The sequence below is a fragment of the Anabas testudineus genome, chromosome 22 (genome assembly GCF_900324465.2).
Source record: "Anabas testudineus chromosome 22, fAnaTes1.2, whole genome shotgun sequence".
NCBI classification, from domain to species: Eukaryota; Metazoa; Chordata; class Actinopteri; order Anabantiformes; family Anabantidae; genus Anabas; species Anabas testudineus.
The window spans coordinates 20,464,740-20,492,676 of record NC_046630.1 but is presented as its reverse complement, the minus strand read 5'-3'; the positions used below and the strand labels follow the sequence as shown (position 1 = coordinate 20,492,676).

At 37.1% G+C, this 27,937-nt stretch overlaps 1 protein-coding gene across 1 annotated transcript; it reads left to right on the top strand.

Moving 5' to 3' along the window:
• The first annotated feature begins 173 nt into the window (after positions 1–173).
• On the top strand, positions 174–27,553 carry scai (suppressor of cancer cell invasion). Its single transcript, XM_026339997.1, has 17 exons — positions 174–444; positions 1,917–2,041; positions 6,641–6,736; positions 8,608–8,694; positions 9,984–10,082; positions 10,804–10,900; positions 12,164–12,262; positions 12,396–12,548; positions 13,541–13,642; positions 14,023–14,124; positions 14,698–14,776; positions 16,634–16,733; positions 17,073–17,154; positions 18,480–18,552; positions 20,802–20,975; positions 21,320–21,420; positions 22,288–27,553. The coding sequence occupies exons 2-17, from the start codon at positions 1,935–1,937 to the stop codon at positions 22,432–22,434; spliced, it is 1,698 nt and encodes a 565-aa protein (XP_026195782.1). The 5' UTR covers positions 174–444; positions 1,917–1,934; the 3' UTR covers positions 22,435–27,553.
• Positions 27,554–27,937: the final 384 nt, after the last annotated feature.

The following is a 27,937-nucleotide window of genomic DNA, read 5'->3' as shown; positions in this document are numbered from 1 at the left end:
GATCACCATAAAGTATGTATGGATAAATATAAAGAGTAGAACAGCTGATGTAGGAATAGCATTTTATTTTGGCTCGGTTCTTTAATGTTACTGCGTTTACGTGATCCTCCTTGTGTATGAGGGCGGGGGCTTTTATTATGAAAAGGTTGACCCGGAAGTAGCTAGCCGTTGTACTGGAGCGGAGCCAGCCGCTGTCCTCACCAGCCTGCCTTCTTCTGCCTCTTCGCCTGGACGCCGCTTCTTCATACAGAAGAACACTAAGTCCCGCACACCCTGCCGTGGGCTCGTTAGACTGTGGCGCAGTGTCATTTATAAACAGTGAGATGCCAAGAAAGTCGCGTTTCACCGACACAGCTCGTCGTGGCTTTTGCACTGATTTTTGAGCAGCGTCTCGGTGGGAACGTTCCCGTTACTCCTGTTCATCAACGTTAGCCGACTGACCAGGTAAGAAGAGGTCGTGTGAGCTGTGTGACCTGTCTGTGTTAGCTGACACATAAAAGGCACCACTGCTTAGCTTTGTTGTCCATCTTTGTTATTGTTCAGATACTGGTTTTATTGTGACGTTAGTGGTGACCTGACTTACATTTGACCGTGTTGGGGCTGACGGTGTGTTATTACAGAACAGTAGCTATGTCACAGGTAGCGGTACGCTCCAATTAAACCTGGTCGCATTACTAAGTTAGCTCGTTGCGTTGATTAATCTCTAATTATTGTCAGCATTATTATTATTGTTACTTTACATTTCAGCCGACTTAGCAGTGTTAGTATCAAGTATAACGTTACTGTTAGCTGATAGCTAAAAAAAAAAACTAAAAAACAATACACCAGCTAGCATAAACGTTGTCCCTGACAGCTTCAACTGGATTCTAAGGCATTTCAGCAAACCTCCTGCAATCAGAGGTCTTTCGTCTAACTAAGGTTTTGTATTTTGTTTTATTATGTTTGAATACATATCCTTTTCACCATCTATTGCATTCCCGATTTTCCTGTCATTGACTCGTCGGGGAATTTTCTCTATGAATGACAGCTGGCTAAGGTCTATATTAAAATAGTCAACCCTGCATAGACAGTTATGCATATTGTGTCATCTTACAGCAATATAACAATTTGTTAATGTGACATATATAAGGTATACAGCTGTTTACTTTACGACCGTGTCTGGTGATAACACAGCACGCAGTGTGAAGGTTTTATATGTGAGCATACGTTAGGTGCGTTAGATGGTACATGACGCTATATGATGTGGATCATATAAAGTTAATCCTGACTTTCTCTGGCAGCACAGACAGCTCCCCTCCATAATATGCAGACATATTATCTCTGAATGCAAATTAGCTATGAATGAATATGTATATGTATATGTATACTTTTCATTGGCTGCAAGTGATTTTAATTAGGTACAGCATTAGCTAAACATTGTGACCTCCCTATGTGCTGCCTTGACCTGATTGCGCCTCTATCTCAGCAACCCAGTGGTTGTAGTCAATATGAGAATGAAATCTGGGACAGCCCAGGTCAACCTAAAAAAGGTGACCATGTGATGCATTTCCTCCATGATTTCTTCTTTCTACTCATATGCAAGTAGGGCAACTGTAAGACACTCAGATATTTGCTATTCCTGATTAGTGGCAAGACTTTTGATGGCAACATGTTAGGTTTTTTTACTGGCTGAAATGTTTCTAGCTAGTTAAAGACACCTTCTGAGGTGAAATTGGTACAAATCGGAGTTTCACCTGGTATTCATCGGTTATCATATTGTAACCATTTTTAGTTTATCCAATGTGTGTGTAGGGTATATGCATATATGTGCGTGCGTGTGTGTTTGTATATGTGTATGTATATGTATATCAATTTATATACATATTTTTTTCCTTCTCCGCAGTCCATATACATTTTTTCTCTTTCTTTGTATCCAGCTGTGAAAAGCAAGTGTCATGACTGGAGCTGAGACTGAGGATGATATTCCATTAGGTGAAAGAAAGACTGTCACAGATTTCTGCTATCTCCTTGACAAGTCCAAACAACTCTTCAATGGACTAAGGTCAGTTTGTCTAAAGTTAAAATGCATTGTGTAATCTAAAATTAATTATTCTTTTCCAGGTACTGTGTGTGGGTAATTAATGCAGTGCATAGGAATTATACCGTATACAAAATCCAGCCCAGTATGTTCATGCTGGTCTGGCTGCCCAGCTTCTTGTTGAGGTGTCTTTGGACAAGACACCAACACTATGTAGTAGCGTTGATATGTACTGTCTGGCAGTTGTCCAACCACAATATCCCCAAGGGGATCAATAAAGTATGTTATTATCAATTTATTATTATTATTTATTTAAGCTAGGGCGTGGAGGTTGGGGTGTTGATTTAGCATGTACAGTTTCACTGTGGATGACTGCAGTTGTGTCTTATCACAGCTTATTTAGCAGATTCAGAACCATGATATGACTGTCAAGCACAGAATTAGTGCAGGCACAGACAATATGAAATTGGTCATTCCACCATACTACACCTTCTTCTGTAATCATGCTGTCCGATCTTAGCCTGGCTTTCTTGTTTATCATTCCAATGACTTTCGCATAACTCCACCTTAACCACAACTCAGTTTGGGGTTTGTTTGACACAGGTACAATAGCTGTTTTGGAGCTTATCTTTCCCCATATAGTGACAAAATTAAGTGGATGTTGCATACATGCTCTTAATACACAAATTACCTATTTTTTTTAATTGTATTTATTATTATGTTATTATTATTAATTTTTATCTATATTTATATTTACAGTTGAGATTTACCTAAAGATTGACCCCTGCTTTGCAAACCTGCATGTTGCAGCATAAAGCCCTAAATTTGCTCACATTTACGTAATACTATTAGTCTGATCAGTGATAAATGTAGTACTAACTTACTGTAGTTAGTTCATCACTTTGGCTAATTTTTTAATGAGTACTTTATTGATCCCCTTGGGGAAATTGCAGTTGGCCAGCTGCCAGGTGGCACCTGTTGGCGCTACTACAGGGTTTTGGTGTCTTGTCTAAGTACAGAACCAGGAATCCAACCACTCACCCTGGGGTTCGTAGATGACTGCTCTACCACCTGAGCTATTGCCGCCCAAATTTGCACATATAATTGCAGTTTCCTAGTTAAGGAAAACACAGTATACCAAAGAAAAAAGTAAAAGCAGTGTTTTTAACAATGACCTTTACAGAAGTCCCATACTAATAACAAACATACCCTAAAAAATGTAAATCTGAACAAAATTTAGAAAACCTAGTTCAACAAATAGTGTGTTCTAAGCTTGGACCTGAAGCTTGCAAAAGTAGAGGGTTGTGTTATTTTTGTTTAAAGCTAACTTCTCTAGGTAAACTGACCAAATTTATTACATGTATTGATTTTTATCAATTTAATACATTTAATTTGTCAAACGATTGTATTTCCAATTAATCTTCTATACAGTGTTTTTACATTACTGTGATCTACAGTGTCAAATCTCTCAGAGAGAGATATATGTGTGCACCATTTAAATTTTAAATGGTGCACACATATAGTACTTTACAATGTTGCTTCTCATTAACCCATTCACACATACTGTACATTCACACACCAATGAAGGTAGATCTGCCATGCAAATTGCCTGACCCACCAGAGTCTGGGGTTCAGCGTTTTGCTTAAGGACACTTTGACATGTGCAGCTGTGGTGAGACTACTGACCCCATGGTTGGTGGGTGATCTGAATCACAGCGCCCAAAAGGAGTTATACCATGGTAGCTCTGTGTACAGATTGTATATACTGTGTATACCTATACTGTGTTCTTTAGGAAATCTATAATTGAATATTATTTTTTTATTATTTATTCTCTTGTTAAAAGATGTTAGGTGAAGGAGATTGCTAGAAATACAGAAATCTGTTGCTGACACTAAATTAAGGACAGAAACCAGAAGTATTGTACTAGAAGAGTTTGTGAATTTAGCCTACAAATTTACCTCTCTAAAACACAGGCTTGAATCCAACTTCAGCTCTATTGGTGTTCTTACAAAAAAATCAAGCTGAGATCATTGTCAGTGCTTTACATGATTCAGTGTTTTCCATGTTTTTGTTGTGATACTGTTGCAGTGAACGCCACAATAAGCTCACAAGGGCTGTAGAGTGAAATCACACTGACTGGCCATCTGGAGTGGCAAGAGTTTTCCTGCTGAGTTAGTGAACCTGTCATATGTTGGTGAGCCAGGCCGGACAACACTGACAGAGAGAAAGAAAAGGGCCAAGCTTGTGAACTTGTCTGAGAACTGCATGATTACTGAATTGATCAGAAATTAGATAGATGAGAAGAATATCCACCCGCAATCTTGTTTTTTACCCTTTGACTTTGGTACATTCCACTTGGTATGATCTGAGCTGAAAGTGACACTTAGTTTGTGCTTTATTAGTCAGTGATACTGCATGTCTTTGACAGAATTACTGGACCTTCAACATAAAGCTCAAAGGCCTCACAAATTCAGACTCAGGTGACACGACTTAAATTGTGAAATGCAAATCTGTAATCTGTGCTATTTTTACAGTGACATTTGACCATACATCAGAATAATGTTGTCACAGAAAACAAAACTGGCATCTTCCTTTACTCAATAACTATCAGGAGTGCTTCAGCATGAGGTACATGGGGTGGCTTATGCACAGTCTAGCAAAGACTGACCAGTAGCAGGATCTGACAGAGTGTGTAAACTTTCCAAACAGAGACCTGGAGTTCTGTATTCCAGGCACATACTGTATATACCACTGCTGCGCAGTACATCTCATAACACTAGGTGCAGTTTCTGTCAATACAAGCTTAGCCAAAGAGTTGCGTCCATAGAAAACTATGGATTACACATCAAAAGGTCAGCGTTTCAGCTTTTATTTCCAGCTGTTTACGTCTGGATCCGATAAACAATTTAGAAGATAGCTCCTTCTGTTTGAACCCACCCATTTTTCATGTGAGCAGAATAATTGGACCAGATAGACTTAAAATAGATGAGTAGGACTTAATAGATGAGTAAGACTTAATACTTAGTTGTAAATCCTTTGCTTTGCTAACCATTGACCTCCCCAAACGTTTTCATTGCCTATTCCAGAAGAAGCCATGCAGCCCAAGACATGACATTACTTTAACTGGGTTTCACAGATGAGCTTGTGTGTTTTGGATCATGGGCAGATCTTTTCTTTCTCCAAACTTCAGCCTTTTCATCACTAGTTTTTTTTTTCAGATTTTATTCAGACACATTACTGTACTTTGTGGCAAATACCAACCTGACCTTTTTGCTAATGAGTAGTTTGTGTCTGTGTCTTATGATGTTGTCTGTACTTTTGTTCAAGTCTTCTGTGAACAGTAGATTGTGATACCCTCACTCCTGCCCTCTGAAGGTTGATGCTGATGTCAGTTGTTTTAGTGTCTTCTTTTACAGCTGTCTATGTTTCTGTCGTCAACTGCTGTTGTTTTCCTTAGTCTACCTGTTCGTTATCTGCTACTTTGTACACCAATGATTTCTTTCTTCTTTAGGACATTCCAGATGGTTGTACTGGCTATGACCAGTGTTTGTGCAACGGCACCAAGTAATTTTTCATCTTCTCTGAGCTTCACAGTTGCTTGTTTTTCACTCATAGTCAGCTCTCTGGTTTTCATGTTGGTTACACCTCTTAACTATAAATGCAGTCTGAACCTCACTGTTCCAATGCTTTTTAAGGGGAGTGTAAGTGGTTACATCTGCTATTGACTCACTTATCTGATGCTTTCACTCATCCTCTCCCCAAAGCTAAGAAAGTATTTTTTTTCTCATATTCCAGGCTTAACTCCATTGTCAAGGAGAATAGACAGCAAATCATGCTGGAGTCATGGAGCTTATAGTAGCCTCCATTTATTGCATCCAGAAAGGAAAGTGAAAAGAAATATTATATATGAATAGTGAATAGTAGACCATAGGACTTAAAACTGACAATAGGGTTGTCCTTTACACAATCCAATCACTAATTATAGACCAGTTTCAGTTTATACAGAGAGAGGGAAAAGAACAACAAGCAACATAAGAACAACAACAAGCAGCAGACAAAACTCTGGTAGGCTGGTCTAGCCATTAATTGCACACTGCAAACATACAACTGTGAGACTATGGATACCTGCAGAAAGGTACAGAGACAGGGGGGCAGAGAGGAGGAAACAACTACAGGAGAGCGAGGAAAACAACTTAAACAGTTATCTTTTAAGGGAGACATGTATAAAGTTAATACAATCAGTCCAAACACAGAACCCTGGGGAATTCTATAACTTTTGAGTGCTTGGAAGACTCATCATTAACATGAACAAATCACAATCTGATAACAATAGAGTCTACTGTACTAAAGCTTATAAAGCGTAAAAAAACAAGAAACAAAAAACAAAAAACAAAACGGGACCACCCATCCACTGACAGTGATCCTGTGTAAAGTGTTAGAAATGAGTCGGAAAATGAATTGCACTATGAAGAACTACAGCAGCATGAATGCGAACTGCTGCTATTTCCCAACATGCAACTTTCTTTGTTTGCTTTCTTGTCTGATTGCTTAGAGAGTTGAGAACACTCAAAGATATGATGTATACTATGTGACTGTTTCCTAAATTGTGTTCTTTGCTGCAGAGACCTTCCTCAGTATGGACACAAGCAGTGGCAATCCTACTTTGGACGGACGTTTGATGTCTACACTAAGCTGTGGAAATTTCAGCAGCAGCACAGGTTGGTTATGATCATCTATGCAAGATAGGGATAAGTTGTAACATAGTGCTGATATGTTTGTCAATCCATACACACAGACATATGCATCATACAGTCATTACGCATGCTGGATATGGGATGACTGTGAAAGTCATGTACAGACGTGGACAAAAATGATGGTACCCTTTGGATAAAGAAAGCAAAAACCAACAATGGTCACTGAAATAACATGAAACTGACAAAATAAAAATGATCTAATGAAAATCAGACATTCCATTTGAGTTGATTGAAGGCTTGAAAAAAACAACTAATGAAAAAGCACTAAGCTGTAAATTAATTTTTTAAAATCACCACAAAGCAAAACAGTGCAGAGCAAGAAGCCAACGATTACCTAAGAACAGAATGAGCAAACAAAAGTGGCTGGTTAGTGTAGTGGTAAGATCACTTCCTTCCATGTGGGAATGTGGGGGTTCAAATCCCAGCTGTGGCCTACCTCTAGTAGGGGTCCTTAGGCAAGACCTCCTTACGCTTACCTTGCCTACCCTTGTAAGTCGCTTTGGATAAAAGCGTCTGACAAATGACTAAATGTAAAAGGCAAAGTAAACTCTATCAAGGCTAGAAGGCTAACAAACAAGATTTCTAACTACACACACCATGAAGAACAAAGCTGAGGGTAACTGCACAAAACCAATCCTACTTCATTTAGCCCAGACTCAGTTGCACGAAAGCAGGTTAAGTTAAGCTGAATTAAATTACTATGGAGATATATTCTCTGAAGTTAGCCTGGGTTAGAGTAGGCTAACATCCAGCATAGATTTATCCTATGTTTAGTTGTCTGAACTATTGGAAATGAAAGTTTTCTGCTATATATTGCCTTATTTCATATGCTTTACAATATTACAGATAGTGTTTGATTTCCGATCCGCTATTGTTTGCCAGGCTTTTCACCTTTCTGTAATTATATCAGCCGTATTTCCCTTTTTACATATGTTTTACCTCTTCATACATCGCCATATTGTGCTGGTGCTTTGTGAGTTAAAAGTATGCTGCGCAAGTTTTTTTTCCATGTTTAATCAGCAACTCTGTGATCTTGATTTAGCTGCACCTTCTTATTCTGGCTTGGCAAACAAGCAATGGAATAAGCCAAGATGAGCTTTTCAGGTCAAGCTAGGATATTTCAGTTATCCTGGATTTCTTAATTCTACCATCTAACACTATCAAAGAAACTGGAGAAAAACCAGGGCATATATACAAAGTAGGTCAGCTAATGCCAATCACCTGTGAAAGGTAAACCAGCTCGGGCAGAAACCCAGAAGCAAAACAGACAGGTAAGTGAAACCAGGAAGTGGAAGAGAGTAGCATTGTAAAAGACTGATGGTGTGACCTGACACTGATGTACCTCGACCTTGGATTTCACCTCTAATCTCTTAGGAAGTTGTTCTGGGCTCTTTGGTTACAATTCATATTATCCAACTCTCCAATTTGTCAAATTTCCTCTTGTGGCTCTCCTGAGACAACTCAGCTTTCCGTGGTCCATGTTCAGTGTGGTACACACCATGTTACCAAACAACACAGTGACTACCTTTCTGCCTTTAATAAGGAAGACTGACTGAGACACCTGTGATGCTAATTAAAGCAAACACTTTAGTTCCACATGTTGAATTTTTTTTTCTTTTCTAGGGGTACCTTCATTTTTGTCCAGGCCAGTTTGTTTTTTTTAAATGCTTCTGTTAAACTTAAAAGGAATCTCTGATTTTCATGAGTTAAATTTTAGTAAATATGTATTTATTACTATAGTCAGTTTCAAGTTATTTCAACGGAAGAGTACCAACAACTGTCAATTTATGTCATTGTTTAGTGTTCAGTATAGTGTTTTTTGCATTTATTGACAGGCAGGTTCTGGACAGTCGGTATGGCTTGAAGAGATGGCAGATTGGGGAAGTTGCTTCCAAAATTGGACAGCTTTACTACCACTACTAGTAAGTCAAATAATGTCCCAATGATACTGCAGATAGCAGAACAAATGTGAAAATACTACTACATATAGTCCTGGATTATATCTTGAAGAATGCTTAAACCTTTGGTCATAATGTAATTTATAGGATAATGAAGATTACATTGAGGTGGAGTAGCTCAGGGTGTTTGACTGAAATAATGTAACTAAATTATTTCTTACAAAATTAAATAAAAATAACTACTATAAGTAACAGGATTTACCCCTCATCATTGTATCTATTTTATTTTAGATAGTTTTCAATGTAGGGAGACCAAATAAAGAAATGTCCCCAGGTTCATTCAGTCCCAACATTTGTATCATATGACATCATGGCTAAATGATGCAAGCCATAGTTTACTGATTATGATTAACAAGAACCCCCCACATGGTGTTTTCCCATGTTAGAGGTACCCTTCAGAGCTTTTGATCCCTGTAATATATGTTTATATGAGAAGGCAGAGAGAAGTTTATTGCAACCATTTACATGAACTGTCCAAACCAAAACCACAGAGAAAAAAAATTGTCCTTGAAGGTATTTATTTCTTCTTTTTAGTCAGTACTGACCATTGATTTCATGTCAGCTGTCACTAATTAAAATTCTGTGAGTACACTGATAGCAGGCCAAAGTTTAACTTGTCTGTAGTCATGTTTGTGTGCTCTTTGCAGTCACTGCCTACTCTGTGCTGGTTCAGAGATCATTTGCGAAAGAACAGTCCACTTTGTAACATCACTGTGCAATGAGAGTGGGCAGAGTGTTTCTGTAGTTCCAACAGAGTGAGACACATTCACTCTAGCTGATTGTTACCCATTAATTCCAAGAGTCTTTCAGTTAACTTTTATTGATGTCATATCAATAATTTAGAGTTCTAGTTCTAGACATACTCTTATTCAAAAAGCAACTGCAGGACTTTGATTAAATTGTTTGGCAGGAGCTTTTGTATGTCAATTGATTTCTGTTGTATTATTATAATATTTGTGTTGTATTCGTTTTGTAAATCATCTGAGTTCCTTGCATTAATACAAATATTGTTGTTGTTATATTATTCTGATGTATCAGATACATATTTTGATCAACATTTGGTTATATAATATAAATACAAATAAATTCAAGTCAATATGTCTGTTCAATCTTGTGGATACACACAGTTTGTTTAGTGGGAAAGACGCCATTTAATTGCAGTTGGTCAGGCATGTGATTCACCCATGAATTTTTGTGTACAAGGTTTTAATACTGAGATAGTATTTATTATTCTTTCTGATCTTGATTGACAGCCTTCGTACCTCAGAAACAAGTTACCTGAATGAGGCCTTTTCATTCTACTCAGCCATTCGTCAGCGATCCTACTATTTTCAGGTCAACAAAGAGGACAGGTATGTTCCCAGCCTTTTTCTTTATAATGTTGTGGTTTGTAATTCAATTTCTTTGCTCAGTATATAAATTGCTTAGACATTTCGTTTTTTTTCAATTTACCCTTTCTTTAAGTGATAAACACTATATTATTACTATTCTATATTTTTATTTCTATCAACAAATCATATGAAAAGTTTCTTTCTCTGCTTTCTTCCCTGACTTCCCTGTTCTATCCAAGGCATTCTGCAGCAAGCTCATTGTTTTTCTCTAATTATGTAAATCTATAAAAGGAAATCCAGTTCAGTTCAATTCTGTTTATTTATATAGCACCAAATCACAACAAGGCACCTTACAGTGTTTCTGTTGAGTTCTGTTGCACAGAGGAATAAGCTGTATATCAGACATGGATCCACACTTAAAACCTAATAGTGGGAGAGCTTTAGTGATATCTACCTGGAGTTAACTAATGTTATTGTACACTTTTACAATAATCCTGGTTTGTTTCAGTCTGGCATATTTATGATGAAAATGGCTATTCTACAACGAAGGTGGTGAGTACAAACTTACCACAACACATAGATTCAGAATTGCTACTTTTATTGGAAATACACCAGGCTGAAATAAACTGGATTTATCCTTTAATGAACATGTCTTAAAATGTGAGTTGTTGGAATTATTCTTTGACTTCTTATTATTTTCTTGTTGTTGTTGTTTATTTTGTTTGTTTGTTTTTTTTATCAGGCCAGAATTAGTAGTTAAGAAGCTTCGATATTATGCTCGCTATATCGTGGTCTGTTTACTTCTCAACAAGATGGACCTAGTCAAAGTTTTGGTCAAGGTATGAAGTTGTTTTTGTTGTTGTTGTTTTTTGTTGTTGTTTTTTTTTACTACAGCACACTTTCTGACTAAAATGTTATTACTTGAGCAATATGTAAATACCCATTTCCTTTTAACTCTAAGTGGTATTCATTTAGTGTGCCACTGTGGGATATGGGTAACAGTTTTCTCCAAATTCCAAAACATCCGAAATATTCACTTATTAATTTATTCACTTCACCTGTTGTACTGGTGGAAATAATAAACTTGCGTTCAGTGTCTATTAGATGTTACCGGTTCTTAGAAGAAAAATATTTATGGAGAGCACAGGTTGCATGTTCCATTTTTGCATAATTCATATTTACTGCATTTTTACACATTTTGATCAAGCAGCACCTACCTAAAGGATTCTGCAAGGCTCAGTTGGCCAGGAGAGGTTTTGTCTCTTTCTAACCTGTGACCTTTATACAACTCTGTATTTTCTGTGCAGTGTGGTCACATTTCCTCTCTGGTCTCTTCTACTTTTCACTGCAGCTGACATTCAGATCTGCAGATGGTGGTTAGACAACTGTTTCAGCTCATCCTCTCCAGCTAAATTCAGACAATTAAGTAACTAATTAATTAATTAATTAAGCAAGGTGGTGAAACTATGTTGGAATCTTGAAGTTGATATTATAGTTTATTCATTGGAGTGTAAAACTACTAATTTTATAAGTTTCAAATTGAATCATCACAATAAAGTGTAGATAAGGTGAAGGAGTCTTTTTCGAAACAATACTTTCTAAAATGACTATAGGTAAACGGGAACCAGAGTGAAAGTTTGTTTTGTCAAAATACTGAGTACAAAAAAAGGCAATTCTAGAGTGGTCACATGTTTAGTGTTTATGTTCATAACCTTAGTAAGGTGTGTGCATTGTGAATAAAGAAAAATTTTCCCACTGTTCCTTACCTCACACTATAAACCACTCGTCCATAGTCTACGCATTTTTATCATAACTCAACATGAGTAGCAGTTGATTCATGATGAAGTTGATTCATTTTGAAATAGATTGATCTGAATCACTGTTATTCTGTAATATGTTGTGTTGTGTACTTTTGTGAGACATTTAACTTAATGCACTGCTTTTCCAAACACAATCTTAGTCACAGTATCCACATTCTTAATTGAGACTATTGTTAGCCTGCCTTGTGTATGAGGCCTCTTTTATAAATCTACCAAAAGTCGTGTTGTATTTTTAATATTGCCTGATCACATCTGAAATTCCTGCCTCTCTGTTACCTGAAGGAGTTATCTGAGGAAATTGAAGATTACACACAGCGATTCAACACAGAGGACCAATTGGAATGGAACCTAGTTCTACAGGAAGTGGCAGCCTTTGTGGAGGTAACACATGCTTTAAAATTAATACAATTTATTAGTATTAGCTTGGCTGGTTTTATTTTCCTGTATATATGATAAAAATAGTCTGAGAAGACTGTGTCTTTGTAATGTTTCTTAATTTGTTTGTGTGAAATAGGCAGACCCAGTGGTTGTTCTTAATGACAACAATTCGGTTGTTGTCACCAGTAATCGACTGCAGGAGGGAAGTGTGCCTCCACTGGAACAAGGCATGGTGGTGGGCCAGCTCGCTCTTGCAGATGCACTAATCATCGGCAACTGTAACAACCAGGTTTTAACCTACTAATTCTAATTTACACCAAATGCTTACACACATTAACCATTCATTGGCCAGTGTTGTTTAGTAAACACGTGTGATGCTAGCTGGCAAAAAATATAAATCACTGTACCTACAGCTCTGTTGCCCTTGATGTTTGATCTGATAATTTCAGCACTGGTAACTTGCACATCTGTGAAAGCTCCAGTAATATAACCAGGTTTTGGAGCAATACATGCTTCCATCCAGACAATTTTTTCAGGGAAGCCTTTGTTTATTTCAGCAATATCAAACCACATTCTGCATGTATTACAAAAACATGGCTCAATAGTACAAAAATCTGGAAGCTAAACTGGCCTGTCTACAGTCCAGAACTGTCACCCACATTTGACAATGTTCCATGGAAAGATGAGTCCAAATGCTTCTAAACTTATTGTTTTCTGCTTTAAATGGACAGTGACCCAAAAAATGTTGCGAAAGCAACCCATCACTTGTTTAAATAAGGGCAATGACAAGTCAGTCACCTGACTTGAATGCATTTCACTAGCAAAAGGCAAAACACTACAAAAGACATTGTGGTACTATGGCTATGCAAACCAGTTGTAGTTGTTGTCTGTGCAGACTCCTATTCAAATTAATTTATGCATGAGTTCAAATGGACATTTGTGCCAAATTGAAAGAAATTCCTTTGAGAAATTCCTGTGATATCATGTCCACAGGAATGGTACAGACCTGAGGTCAGTGACATTTTACCTTTGACAACTAAAATTGAATCATTTGATCATACTAGTTCAAAATTTTAACATTCCTCTTAGAGGCAAATCCATTTGATTCAAGCCTCTTCAGCATGTGATGTGACTGTAAACCTGTAGAGCCTTGGTTTGTCTTTGAATGTTAATAATTTTATCAGCCTGCAAACATGTTTCTGTGTACTAACAAGCCATATCTTTGTATTATAAATAAATCCCTGGTGCCTAACGTTTTGATCCTCCATACATCTTTTTTAGGTGAAGTTCAGTGAGTTAACCATTGATATGTTCCGCATGCTGCAAGCTTTGGAGAGGGAACCTGTGAATCTGGCTACACAGACCTCTAAACAAGGAACACTGGTGAGTGTCATGTTCATCATAACCTTCTGGTGAGTTTTAGAGCAGCCACCAGATTTTATAGTGCATGATTATTACTCTTTGTTTTATTTTGTTCAAATGAAGAGTTGTTGGCTTATAAATATTGAAGAATGAAGATTCTTTTATGTCCAGTTGCAGATAATACCAGCATTTCTCAGATAAAAAGCATGCCTCTGTGTTTTTTTTTTAGCAATAGCAGCCTTTTAATTAATACTGTAACCGAGAGCTACAGTACGTGAGATGCATCACTGGTCTTGACAAACATGAACAAATAACCACACGCCATAACATCGTACAGTAGAAGACTGGTTATGGTTTTGGTGCAATATGTAGTATATGTAATATCAAATCTTTTTCCACAGGAACCTAATGAGAAGCCAGCTAAGCGAGAAAACCCTCACAAGTATTTGCTGTACAAGCCTACATTTAGCCAGCTTTTTACTTTCCTGTCTGCCTCTTTTAAGGTTAGTATTCACTTCATCATGGCCATGTTGTGTTAAATACAATTTAAATGAATGGCACATTGTTACACATGCAAGGTCATCAAGATAGAATGTATTTGTCATCCTTAAGGATTAATGTTTGTCAAACTATTGTTACTGATGCAGCTGTTAAAATTCAACTTTTTGCTGCAGATTTTCCAAAGGTTATCCAAAGATTGTTTTCAGATTAAAATAACATTTCTGGAGGGGCATCCTGTGTGACTGGGGGAACATGAATTGCAACCAAGTGAAATTAGGTTCTGCTGGGAGAGGTTTTCACTGTTAGTAGGACCTGTATACTGTATATCAGTGTCCCAGAATCCTTGTTAGGAATCACACTGAATGTTAAACCTTAATTGACTAAAATCGTTCAATTGCTTTACGAAGCACACAAAAGTTATTATCAGTGTCAGGCTTCCTATACTGACTTTTAGCAGGTCAACTCTTGAAGAAAAATCTTTTTTGATATATATTTTTTACTGTTTAAAGAAAGCATTTAAAATAAATGCAGCACTTTTAAAATGTCTTTCTTCCTTTTATTGTCCTAATTTTCAGGAATTGCCTGCCAATAGTGTTCTGCTTGTCTATCTATCAGCTACTGGAGTTTTCCCTACTGGACATTCAGATTATGAAGGTAAAAAGCCATTTACTAGACCCCAACCTTGTTGTCCTAGTAATATCTCTAATATTCACGAGGATAGGACTTTCTACCAAAATATTAAAATAGTTTCTGTCAACATGAAAAACAGTACCGTATTTTCTGCCCTATAGGGCGCACTTAAAAGCTTTCAATCTTCTCAAAAAACAACGGTGTGCCTTGTAATCCAGAGTGCCTTATATATGAATTTATTCGAGTAACTAAGTACAACTTTAGTACACTACAGAGCCGCACCGCTTGCAACATTACGGCTACCGGAGTCAGGAGCATCTGCCGTTACAACTGAACAAGTTTGGGAGTTATGGTGAACATGTTAAATAAAGTTTGACTGACTGACTTATCTGACTGTTTTGTTTCGCTTAATGCGCCTTATAATGCGGAGTGCCCTGTAGGTATATAAAAAACACTGTAAATAACCAAATCAGGGACCCTAGAATGATTATGTGGGAATCGTGTACCAGTCTTAGCCTACCAATAATCATGCTGAATGTGAAAAAACTGTCAATGTATAAAAGGATAAAGCAGAAATTTTTGGAACAACTTCACCTGCTGCCAAGGTGCATGGATGAAAAATACAATCTGCAAGTGTTGCTTGAGATTTGATCCTTTCAATGTATAAAATGATGCCCAAGTATTTACTGGGGCGCCAGTAGTTCAGGTGGTAGAGCAGTCCCTATGAACCAGGGTGAGTGGTTTGATTGCCAGTTCCTCATGGCTACTTGGTAAGGTGTCCTTGGACAAGACACTGAAACCCTGTAGTAGCACTGACATGTACTGTTTGGCAGCTGCCCAACTGCAATTTCCCCAAACCTAGGGGATCAATAAAGTATTAATTATTTTTATTTTTATTATTATTATTTACTGATTCATGCTGGTTCTTAACCTGCAATTTGCACTTTAAGGTGAGGTATTTTTAGTATTTTTATTACATAAAGTCTGTTGTATCAGTTGTACAACGTGAGGAAGATTTTCAGTATTTTCACTGATCAATTTTAGAAGGGAGTGTGATTTTATAGGTCATATTTATGTACAATATTGCTACATTTTTTTATTTCCACTATAAGGCCTCAGCTTTCTAGTCAAATGTGATTGTCTAAAAATGTGTTAACCACACTTTCTCAAAATATTTGCAAAGCTTGAAGTTTTGAATTTATGTGCAGTCCTCTTCATCACTGCCTTTGTTGGTGCATTGTTTGATTTCTTCCAACACTAGCAAGACCTATAAATAAGAATGTTGATAAAACAGGGACCCAATAATTACAGCAATTCTCCTCAGTTCTTGTAGTAACTACCTTCTAAGTAAGGGTGCTTTCATACCTACAGGCTTTAGTTTGATTAAATCAAACTCAAGTTCGCTTTCCCTCTTAGTGTGGTTCGTTTTGTCTGGTGTGAACACGGTAATCACACTCGAGTGCAACTCAAGTGTAACGTAATAAACAATAATCAATGGGATGACCAACCTGTGTTAACATTCATTGTAAAATAATCTCCTGTCACACAAACGTAGAGTAGTCCACAACACTTTACTTTCTTCCTGTATTTACTTTTTCTGTTCCCGCTGCAGACACATCTGACCAATAAGTTATATATATATATATATATATAATATATATAATATTTTAGTTTACTTGGATTTTTCTCAGTGTGAAAAGAAACCGAACCAAGGGTAAAATGCTCCAAGCTTACAAACTCACTAAGGTGTGAAAGCAACCTATCTAAAATAAACTGTGTTGTAGAAAGTTGGATCTGATATTACAGTGAAGTTTATGATGCCATCTGAAATGCCCTTCAATGAAACAAGATTACTCTTTTATCTTTAAACACTTCCTGTAGGACCATATGATTTTGGAGGTGTTCTCACAAATACAAATCGAGATGTGGTGAATGGAGAGACGGTGCAGAAGAGGAATCAGGCCCAGAAAGAAATGCACTGGTGAGAAATCACTCTATAGTGATTATCGCTATTCTTAACGTATTTGTTATGATGATCTCAATGTTTATTTCATTTTTTACAAAACATGATGCAATCACAATTCTTGCATTCAAGCAAAGACACAGGGAACAGTGTTTCAATTTATTGTTGTTACTAAGGACTAATGATATCTGTCTGTCTCTGTCTGAAATCTGCCTGTCTCTGTGGTACAAAAAGCTTGGTAGCTTTAATCAAGTTTATAGGACTCCATTGATAACTTCAACAATGCAGAAGCTCATAGTGGGCTTCTAAGGATCAAAAAATGTAGGTTTATTTATTTACTTGTTTGTAATGTTGCAGCCTTCATCCAGGAGATTTACTGCCTTTCACCAGAAAGCCACTTTTTGTCATTGTGGATTCTTCCAACAGCACAGCCTACAAGGTATGTGAATAGGTTCAGTGCTCTTGTCCAGCTTATTATTATCTACCTTTGATATCGTCTCTGTGATAATGATTACTTTGCCTCAGACTAAACAGCTCTCAGCTCTCTCTACTTAAAGATGGCCAAGAAATAGAAATATTTGGTAGTCACGTGTGCACTTACTTCTGAACTTTTTATTATATTTTAACTAAGTCTTTATAGGTAGTTTTTTTGTAGATTGATGTGACACTATAGGCAGCTGTATACAGTGCCTATAAAAAGTATTCAAAGTTTCATACTTTTAATAAAATTACAGATCAATCGTGGGCAATAAAAGTTGTCGACTTCGTCAAAAAAAAAACCTTATTAGTGTCAAGTGAAAACAGGTTTCTACAAAATAATGTCCATTAAATAAAAATGTGTAAGGTGAAATGAGTGTTTGCATTAATATTCACCACCTTTAAAATGACTGACTAATCCAACCGAGGTCCAGATAATTGTTGCTAGTATTCCCACAATTAGTAAAATGGGTGCAGCGATTGTGTTTTAAGTGATTTCAGTATAAAGACACTTATGTCTGGAAGGTCCAGTCACTGGTTAATCAGTATTACTTGCTACTATTACACCACTAAGACAAAGAACACTCCCAGCAAGTCAGAGAACAGGTCATTGAAAAGCATAAGTCGGGATGGATAAAAAAAAAATCCCCAAGGCACTGAACATCCCTCAGAGTTTAGTGATATCCATCATTAAGAAAGGGAAGGAATATGGCACATGTCTAAATCTGCCTAGAACAGGCCGTCTACATAAACGGACGTCAAACAACAAAAGTGATGATTCAAGGAATCTAGAGGGAGAGGCCACTAACACACCGATGACTACTCTGAGGGAGTCATCTCCCCCACGCAACCTGACAGAGCTTGAGCAGTTTTGCAAAGAAGAATGGCATAAAATTCCAGTGCCTAGATGTGCTAATTGAGACCTATCCACACAGACTCCATGCTGTGATTGCAGCCAAAGGTGGATCTACTAAATACTGAGCTAAATGGGGTGAATATTAATGGAAACACTGATTTCACCTTACATATTTTTATTTAATTGACATCACTTTGTAAAACCTGTTTTCACTTTGACATTAATGAGATATTTTTCTGAAATCTTTGTCAACTTTTATTGACCATGATTGAATTATATTGTCAATAAAAGAATACTAAAGAATAAAATAAAACAAGAACAGAGAGAGATTACAAATAAAAGAATACTTGGCACTGTATGGTTGATTATGATATGATCCCAGAGTGAATATTCATATACATGACTTTTTTTTTGTCTTTGTTTCCTAATAGAATTTCACTAATCTCTTTGGCCAGCCTCTGGTGTGCCTACTGTCTCCCACAGTATATCCCAAAAGTGTACAAGGTATGTGCAGAACAAGTGTTTGTTCAAGGATTATTTTGTATTGTTCTACCTGCCAACAAAAAGAACAGAGTCAGTAATGTGCAAGTCCTTCTTTCAGGACTAGCAATGTGGACTCAAGTGAGCAATTTGATGACTCAACTTGATTATATGCTACAGTGCACCCAGAAAGTATTCACAGTGCTTAACCTTTTCCACATTTTGCTATGTGCCTTATTCCAAAATGCCTGAAATTCATTTTTTTTCCTCAAATTTCTACAAACAGTGTCACATAATGACAACGTCAAAGAAGTTAGCTTAAAATGAAAAAATTACACAAAACACACAAAAAAATTCTGGTCTGTCATGTCTTCATTGAGAAGAACCATAAAAACCTCATAGTGCTAGTGGAAAAGGCGTGTGAACGCTTGGAATTAATAACTGGTTAATCTCTGTCGTAGTCTTTGGACGTCTCGTGTATGGCTCTCTTCAAGTGGCATCTAGTGTCAGTGTGCTCTTTCGCAAACTTCAGGCGTGCAGCAATGTTCTTTTTAGTAAGCAGCAGCTCTCTTCATGGTGTCCTGCCATAGACACCCTGCTTTTCTTGTTAGTTTGTTTTTTAATTCAAAATTTTGTAGCATAAAAACATGTTAGTGTATTGTTCTTGTGCAGAGCAAACTCAAAGAGTTTGAGTGGTTAGTCAGTCAAGGTAGCTCTGTCACGGTTAAAGGAAGGGGACAGGCCAGGTATAAACTGAACAAAGGATTTATTAGCAAAAACAGGCAAACTAAGGGGGGTGTCAACTGACACTACAAAAACAGGAAGAAACACGATTACAAAGTAACAACAGAAAACTACCAAAACGTCACTGAACAAAGTACAAGACCAAAACCACTGCTCAAAGGCAGGAAAACACTCACAGGGAAACACAGGTCATAATGTCCAGAATTCAGAGGGGGGAACGAAGTCCAGGGAATCCGGGGGGGGAAGCAGACAGGGTTGAGGAGAACGGGCAGGAACAGGCAGGTTTAGCAACAGGCATGGAAAACAGGTTGGGAGCGACGACGAACTGACAGAGGGGAAAAGGGCTGAGGAGAGCTTTGTAGGGGAAAGTGGGCACAGGTGAGTCTAATGTTCAGCTGATTGCTGTGAGCAGAGGGAGAGAATGGGCTGGTGGGCGGAGTCCAGAGGGAGAGAGAGGTGGAGAGGTGAGGGAAATCCTCAGCTTGGCCTGATGCCAGGCCGAAACGGTGACAAGCTCTAGTTCACACTTACAAACTAATCTTCTTAACAAGACTCCAGGTATGCTATCACTTTTTTCCACTAGCACTATGAGGTTTTTATGGTTGTTCTCAATAAAGACATGAAAGATCAGATTTTTAATTTTTTTTTTTGTTATCATTTTAGACACATTGCATTTGTTAATACTCTTGGCTTGTTAATACTCTTGGCATAGGTGGACTCCAGTCAAGTTGTAGAAACATCTCAAGGATGATCAGTGGAAACAGCATGCACCAGAGCTCAATTTTGAGTGTCAGTGCAAAGACTTTACATGTACTTTTTTTGTTTTTTTAAAACAATAAAAAATATGTTTAAATTTGCAAAGATTTCAAACATACGTCTTTCACTTTGTTATTATGGGTCAGTGTTTGTAGAATTTTAAGGAAAAAATTAATTTAATCCATTTTGGAATAAGGCTATGGCATAACAAAATGTGGAAAAAGTTAAGCGCTGTAAATACTTTCTGGATTCTCTATAAAAGACTACCACCTCAACTTAAACTTTAACCCCAAAGACTTGTGACTTTAGACATAAGCCTCTTGATATAGGACTCATGCAAGAGAGATTATTTGTGACTTAGATGGTAAACAGTAATTGTTCTGCTACTCCATGCTGTAGCATTCTCAATCATCAATAAGTCCAGATCAGTCCAGAGTTGAAATCTGAAAGCAAATACATTAAAATACATTAAATAACATTTTGTGTTTAGATTAATTGCATTAATTGCTGCATTTTTGTGGTGCTGCAACAACTACCAGGGCTCTCTGAAAATATTAGTTTTGAAAGTCAAGAAAGAAGATCTAGTCTCTACATCTCTTAGTTTTTCTTTTTTAAAGGCTGTCAGATATTTCATTTTAACAATTCTGAATGATTTTTTTATAATCAGTCTTTATCACAACAAAGCTGTTTAACAGTTGAGAAGAAACTCTTCTCTTTTTAAAGTTTTCTGTATTTGCCTCTTATCAGAACCATGTCTCTGTTTATCTGTTCAGATCAGTCTCAGCGTGGGAGTCTCTTCACTCTGTTCCTCTACAGCCCCCTCTTGGCTTTCTCCTCCATCTGTGGATTAAACAGCATACGACGAGGACTGTGGGAGAGGGCTCAAGAATTTCTTCGCAAAGTCTTCCGTGACATTGGGCAGATGATAACTCGATCACGGACCATAGGTACTACATATCCTGCAGACAGTCCCAGAAAGACAATCCCAGATCCCAGTCGGATCTTCATCAAGTCAGAAAGCTTGAGAAAAGACACCACACCCATTTTAATGAAATCGCTGGACCTACAGGATGTGTGATGTTGTGCAAATACAACTCTTCATTTAGATGAGATCATAATGGACCATGAATGGTGTCAACATAATATAACATCAATATAAATCATAGTAAAAGCAATGCCTTTTGGTAATTTTTTTTTTCATATCATTCATACTTGTTTCTTTGACTTGAATCCTACAGAACCTTTGAACTTGTCTGAACACCAATGTTGTTTTTTAATATTGTTTGCACAGATCAAGCCTTTTTGCAATTCTTTGGTGATGAGTTCCTTCGGCTGCTGCTGATCCGCTTTGTGTTCTGCTCAGCTGCACTGAGACTGCATAAACTGTTCCGGGTAAGTTCTTTCTGTTGTAGATATCTTGAGGAAGTTGCTTTGTTTATCTGGATGGCAAAAGTGCATTCTGTGTCCCTGTATCCATTGCTGTTGTGAGCACTAAAATCACACAATAATTTACCCAAACTTGATGCACACTAATGCCACTTCAGACTGTTCATCACAGTTCACTGCATTACACAAGCTAGTAATACACATATCGGCAGATCAAGGAGCTGTGTGGCATCATCTCTCCCATGGAGTTCCTTTTCCTTGCTACTTTCTGTAGCTACTGAGGAACTTCTTGTACATAGAAAAATGCAGTCAGTAGACTCTTGTTAATATTACACCTTTGTGATTTCTGCGGTGATTCCTGTGATTGGAGAAACTCACTGCTGCTGCAGTTTGGCTAAGGTAGTTACACAAATTGTATTGCCTCTTAGTCTTAATGTTTGTTTTTATGTATTTAAATATTTTTATTGTGTTTTTGTATCAACTACTGTCAACACAACATACATATGAATTAGTTAGTTTTATACAGAAACATATATTGTCAACACAGTTGCCACACAAGTTTAGTAAGACTAGTAAGATTAATAAGTAATTGATTTCATAAATTATTAGCTTTGTGTAGCTCGCAGCTTCATTTTAAGGAGAATATTTTTGATATTTTGATATTGTTTAATTGTTGATTTACATAGAGCTGGAAAGAGTTACAAAGTGATTTCAAAGACTGTTAATGCCTACTGTAAATTCATATCTATAGTTAGGCAAACAATGTATTGAACCGCATACACTGTATTGCTCATCTTGTGTTTTGGAGTCCGCTCTTAATGCGTGTTGTCACCTTTGATGGGTTCAGACATGTCTGATGCTGTGTGTATGCAGGAGTCCCGGAGTTTCCCAGAGTCATACCCTGAGCTCCCCAAACAGGACACAGTGGAGAGCACCCTTCTGCAGAAGCATATTTTGGAGTTGGCGACGATGCTGGACGTGCCAAGCCTGTTTTGGGACAATGCCATGGAATCCTACTAGCATCTTCACAAAGGGCAAAATGGCAAATGTGTGTACATACAGACTCAACTGCTAGAGCCCTCAGAGCTGGCTTTTTTTTTTTTTTTTTTATACAGGTAAAATAACCGATTCAACACATCAGAATTCGTCCTGCATTTAACTGTTACTTGTGGAAACAAATGTGGTGCAACAATCATCCTGTATGTTCACATAGATAAGCCAGAGAGTTGGATACAGTGTTAGGTCCACATTTTGAGTCTCAGTAGCTTGTCTCATGAATAATCCATAATGTAAAAAAAATGAGAGGCTCCAAAAAAACTTTTCCACCCAAATGGAAGAATTCAGACTGCTGCCTGTGACTTTATTCCTCCTTTAATCACAAAGAAGTCAGCAGTCTTTTTAAAATAGTACTCATCGTTGTTCATCAGACTGAAGTTTGTGTAATCCAAAAGGAAATAAAATGGTAAAATAATAATATTTAACTTTATTACTTTATTAGCTCCCTTGGATAAGATTTGTTGTAGATAGGCAGCTGCATTTATCTGGGCCAGAATTTAGGTGGTACTGTAGACCACAGTGCTAAAAAACTAATTTAATCAAAATGTTCTAACTGGTCTGGAGTTCATGTACAATCTCTTGAGCAGGATGAGGCACTGCTTGCTGCAAAACATGGGTAGTTGTAACAACATCACAATCCTTCATATCATCCATCTACTATCTTTACCTGTTCATGTTTTGAGCCTTGTTTGATGTTAATACTGTAGTACCTTTCTATCTGTCTTTTCTGCATGTTAAAACACATTTTCATTTGACTTTAGCTGTGATGGGCAATGCACACAACATCTGACTGCATTGCTTTCCAGCTGTTTTACATAAATGATTTCCTGTCATTGTAGCTACTTCTGTCCTTGTTCAGAGCGCTGTGCTGCGCCATGCACCTGATGTGCATCTGTTTTGTATAAATTTGATAGTAGTTCACAAATACTTCACTGACCAACAGTCATTCCTATCTATATTTTATGATCACAACATCATGGGACAAAACAAATATAAATCCAGGGTAATGACTGCAAAGGTCAGCTGCACTGACTTGATGACAGACTACTACAAGCAAAATCATTCCATTCAAATGCAGCCATAAAGAATCATTTAATACCTACTGTAAATTATCATCACACATATATTTCTGTTTCTAAAACATGAGAAATGCTGGCAAAGCTTGGCAAAGTGAAGCTTCATAAATGTGTTTGGCACATTTCCTGTGAACATTAAAAGTGCAACAGAACTGAAGTGCAGCTGGATGCTGTGTACATTGATCAAAAGACAGCGCTTCATTATCTGGTCATAGTGGTTATTTAAGCAAGAACTCTTTTGAAATAAAAAAAATGCTAATAGTGTTGTAAGGTTTTCTTATGAAGTGGAATCTGTGAGAAATTCATGGAAAACATTATAGTTTCAAACGCTAGTCCTGCAAATGGCCCCTAAATCAGGCGGACGCAGCTAGTGGTCAGAGGTACTTCACATGATTTCCTGTGTTCTATCACTAATTTCTTTGTCCTAGTCAATTATGTGTCTTTCAGCTCAAAGTTAAACAAAATATGCTCAGTGATTACAAAGAAATAACACATTACAACACATCTTTTAACTTGTAACTAATTAAATAGCACCGGTTCTCTCCATTCTCTTCCATTCATTTCATATGTTGTCTGATTTTTGACAGTATGAAGTAGCATTATAGTAGACTTCACCTGGTTGGTGCCAGAATTAAATCCCCCCATAGACTATAGCAGTACTCTATTTGTCAGTGCAGTGGTGAAGGGCTCATGGGAATGGTGGTAGAACAATGGCTGCAATCAGTGGTTTAAACAGTGCAATGTTTGCAATTATACAAACAGAGACATGTTTGGATAGTTATTGGCACACAAAAAAGGCTGAAATCAACACATTTCTCCCAGCCCTGTCTGTGGCACTCATTCAACTTTAAAGCACAAATACACTGTGTAGTTTGATTTTAAGGGTTTCCTTGTGTGTTGACTTGTTTCAGCAGCACAATAAGCCACATTTGGTGCTCTAGTATTTGTGGCAGCAGGATAGTTTATCATCAACAACATTTGGTATTGGTTTGGGTGTTCTCACTATCACCAGCCTTGTCCTTTGAAACACTCTACATATCAGCCCCTCTTCAAAAAGGGTCATAGAAAAGCTAACTTGTTGTGGTGTCCAGCACCAAGTCTATGAGCTATTGGAGGCTTTAGCTTTTTAATTATTACTTGCAGTTTCATTCTTTTGAATAATGCTCCACACCTTGACGTAGACCAAAGTGGAAAAAAGCTAGGTATGCAGGTATAAAAACCTTTGAAATAGTACTGCTACTGAGGATTTGATTCTGGTACAAGCAGTGAAAAGTGATGGCACTGGTCACTACAAGGATGCTAACATTGAAACCAGCTGACCTTAAACTGCCCTTTGACCAAAATGTTCAAATAATGCAACAATACAGAAACAAGCCAAGCTGGCTGGTTAGAAATTCTGAGTAGGCAGAAATGATAGAAAGAACACTAGTCTTAGTGTTCCTATAATATTCTATTTATTAACATTGGTAGAGTTTGTGTATAGATAATGTAAAGCGATGTTTTGCCACAGATGTGTTTGTTCAGTATTTAGTAAGTCTATAAAATGTGTAATGAAATATGAAGTTAAAGTGAAGGAGGAACAAAATGTTAATGAGGCCAGTTTGTTCTGTGACCATTTTAAAAGGTGTTACATTCCAACTTTCCAAGGACTTGAAGAGAAGCCCAGTTAAAACCACCACTGTTTTTCCATTTGACATTTTTCTGAGAACTCGAGCCCTTTCTACATTTTCTTCTATTTTCACTGTAATATCAACTTCCATGTTCCCTTGTGTTGACAATTAAAATATTGTAGGCTTGCACTTTATGAAGTTTAATATTGTTATGATGTTGTTTGCTGGTGCATATGGGGAAACAAAGAAAAATCCCCTTATGTTGTCCTTCATGCCAACTCTTCACACTGTTTATCTTGTTTTTTTACTGACAAAACGCTGTGCAGTGATGTTTCTGATTTGTTTCCTATAGCAACTTTTCATCTGCTGTAGCTTTTATAACTGCTTCTGCCTGAAACGTGTCAAACATGGTGGCTGTTTTCTAACAAGTGTGAGAAAGAACTTTGTTTTATAGCCACAGACGCTGTAAAAATCTGCTGTTGGTGGAGATTACAACAATCAGTCATGATTTCTTTTTACTTTCCAAAGGAAAAACAGTTAAAAAATGTTTACATGTTTGGACATCAATCAGGACAGAAGAACTGATAAAATGTATTCATTTAAATTGTTAAATACTGCATGTTGACAAGTTTGTATGTTAAGTCTCAAAAGCTAACATTTATGTTAAATCATGTTATTGTATGGTGTACTCCCTTAAATCAGAATCCTGAGAGAACAAATATGTATTGGAAAAGAATCCCAGACAGTGAAATGACATTATACTAGTGAAATAACTATAAAAAGAACCATTTGCTGTATTGATGTCTGCTGTTTTTGTCCATGAATTCAGCCTCTTAATTTATTGTGTAGCACCAGTGGAATGAGAAAAAAAGTGCAGTTTGAATTTGCTTGTATTCCCTCACAGACTAATGCTTGTTAAAAGAGGATTATGTATGTATTGTATCATTGTGCGTGAATATGTTTTTGTTTTTTTGTTTTTAATTTTACATACTGCGGCCCAGAAGCGTATGGAGCATGGTGCAATAGCGTGAAGTGACTCTTTTTGATGCAAATGGAATTCAGCCTTATATAATTTGAAGCGTGGAACAGAGTAGGTTGTTAACAAAGCCATGAAGCTAATGATTCCTTTTTACCACTTGTATGAATGAGATATTAATGAGTTGTGCACATAAGAGAACTTGTACAAACAAGACTTAGGCACATCTTTTTTAAAGTACCTTTCAAATGTTGGATCCCAACAGTGTTGCTCAGTGGCAACTTGCTTCATCAAGATGTTTCAACTTTTATCTGAAAGGCTTCAGTTCATTTGGGAGCTCTGAGGAGTGTGTTTATAGCTTAAAGGTCGTCCCACCTGACCGTCATGTGTGCATACGAAATGTTTTTAATAACCTCACAAGGTAGTTGCCACTGAGCAGCACATATGGGATAACCATTAGCTGGATGGTTTAGAATCTCCACAGATGAATTGATGACTGATCCTTAGAGTCATGCATAGTTCATAAAATACTATATGGGAGTATAGATCCTTATGCAGGGTGGACACTGTCACAACCCCAGGATAAAACCCCTTCTCTAACAACATACACTTGACTCTCTCCTGTGCTGCCATTGACTTCTACCTATCATAACACAGTTCAGTGTTCAAAGATATTTTAATCTGTTGTAACTCTTCAGTCTGATTTAAAGACTTGCTGTTCTGGAGATATTCCCATTTGCATTTCTGGACCCTCATTGGGGATTGTTGCCTTTTTTTTATTCCTATGGTTAATTGTTCAAACATATATAAAGACAGTATAACTACTGTATATAAACAAAGCTACTTCAATCAATCTGGACACATCAGATTGTTGTTGTACTACAGTAGATACCAATCTACACTATCAACACTGACAATGGTGGACTTGATGGCTGATCAGGGGTATGTTCTGGTGCGAAAGTCAGTGTTCGTCCTGCATAATCACTATTAGAATGCACAAGAGCACAAGAACATGGATGTAGATACATAAAGGCTTTCATATTAAGGACCTACATCCATGAAGAATCATATTGATCAAAACTTAATGTATGTAAGCTAATAACAGCTTCAAGCTAGTCCGGATTTTTTCCCCATGCAGGGGTATTTCTACCTTTTTATACTTGAAACAATGTCCAGCAGATGGGTTCAGTCCTCCTTAATAGTAACACTTGTGATGTACTTGTTGTGATTTTCACTTAGTGTCAAAATGTTGGGTGTACTTTTCAATATTTCAGTTAAAAAAAAAAAGTGCAGATAATTATCTCCGTTAGCAGCATGTTTGTTTAGGATAGAAAGTGCCAAAGACTCGTGTACTCTCACTTTCCAGTCTTATTGATCATCTGAATCAATTATTGTATCAGATTTTTTTTCTGTGTTGCCAGATGGAGCCAATAAAGAAAAAGAAAATTTGCTTAACAAAGTGTTTCTATTGTTGGACTGGAAAGGATCTTGATATGCATTACGCTTTGTTGGTTCAAGTAAAAAAATGAGTGAAGCCTCAGAGTCGACACACAAAGATTGGCAGTAGAATTGCATCTATCTTAGAAGAAGGCACAGATTTATAACTACTGATTGACTTATAACAGTTTTGTCAATGTTCAAATGTTGCCAGAGAGTTAAGTTAATGCAACATGATATTTTATTTTAAAGGCTTGTACTAGAAGTATTAGCATGTTATTGATTTGACACCTTGTCAGAGGTGGAGTTGTCAGTAGTATGAACCATAGATGACATGAAATAACAGGGTGCGTCTCATCTGAACTAAC

Excerpts from the sequence above, each read along its gene's own strand:
- scai (XM_026339997.1), top strand. The coding sequence starts at position 1,935 with ATGACTGGAGCTGAGACTGAGGATGATATTCCATTAGGTGAAAGAAAG. Across the intron at positions 10,901-12,163 it reads TAGTCAAAGTTTTGGTCAAG|GAGTTATCTGAGGAAATTGA; the intron begins GTATGAAGTTGT and ends TGTTACCTGAAG. Across the intron at positions 21,421-22,287 it reads GACTGCATAAACTGTTCCGG|GAGTCCCGGAGTTTCCCAGA; the intron begins GTAAGTTCTTTC and ends GTGTGTATGCAG.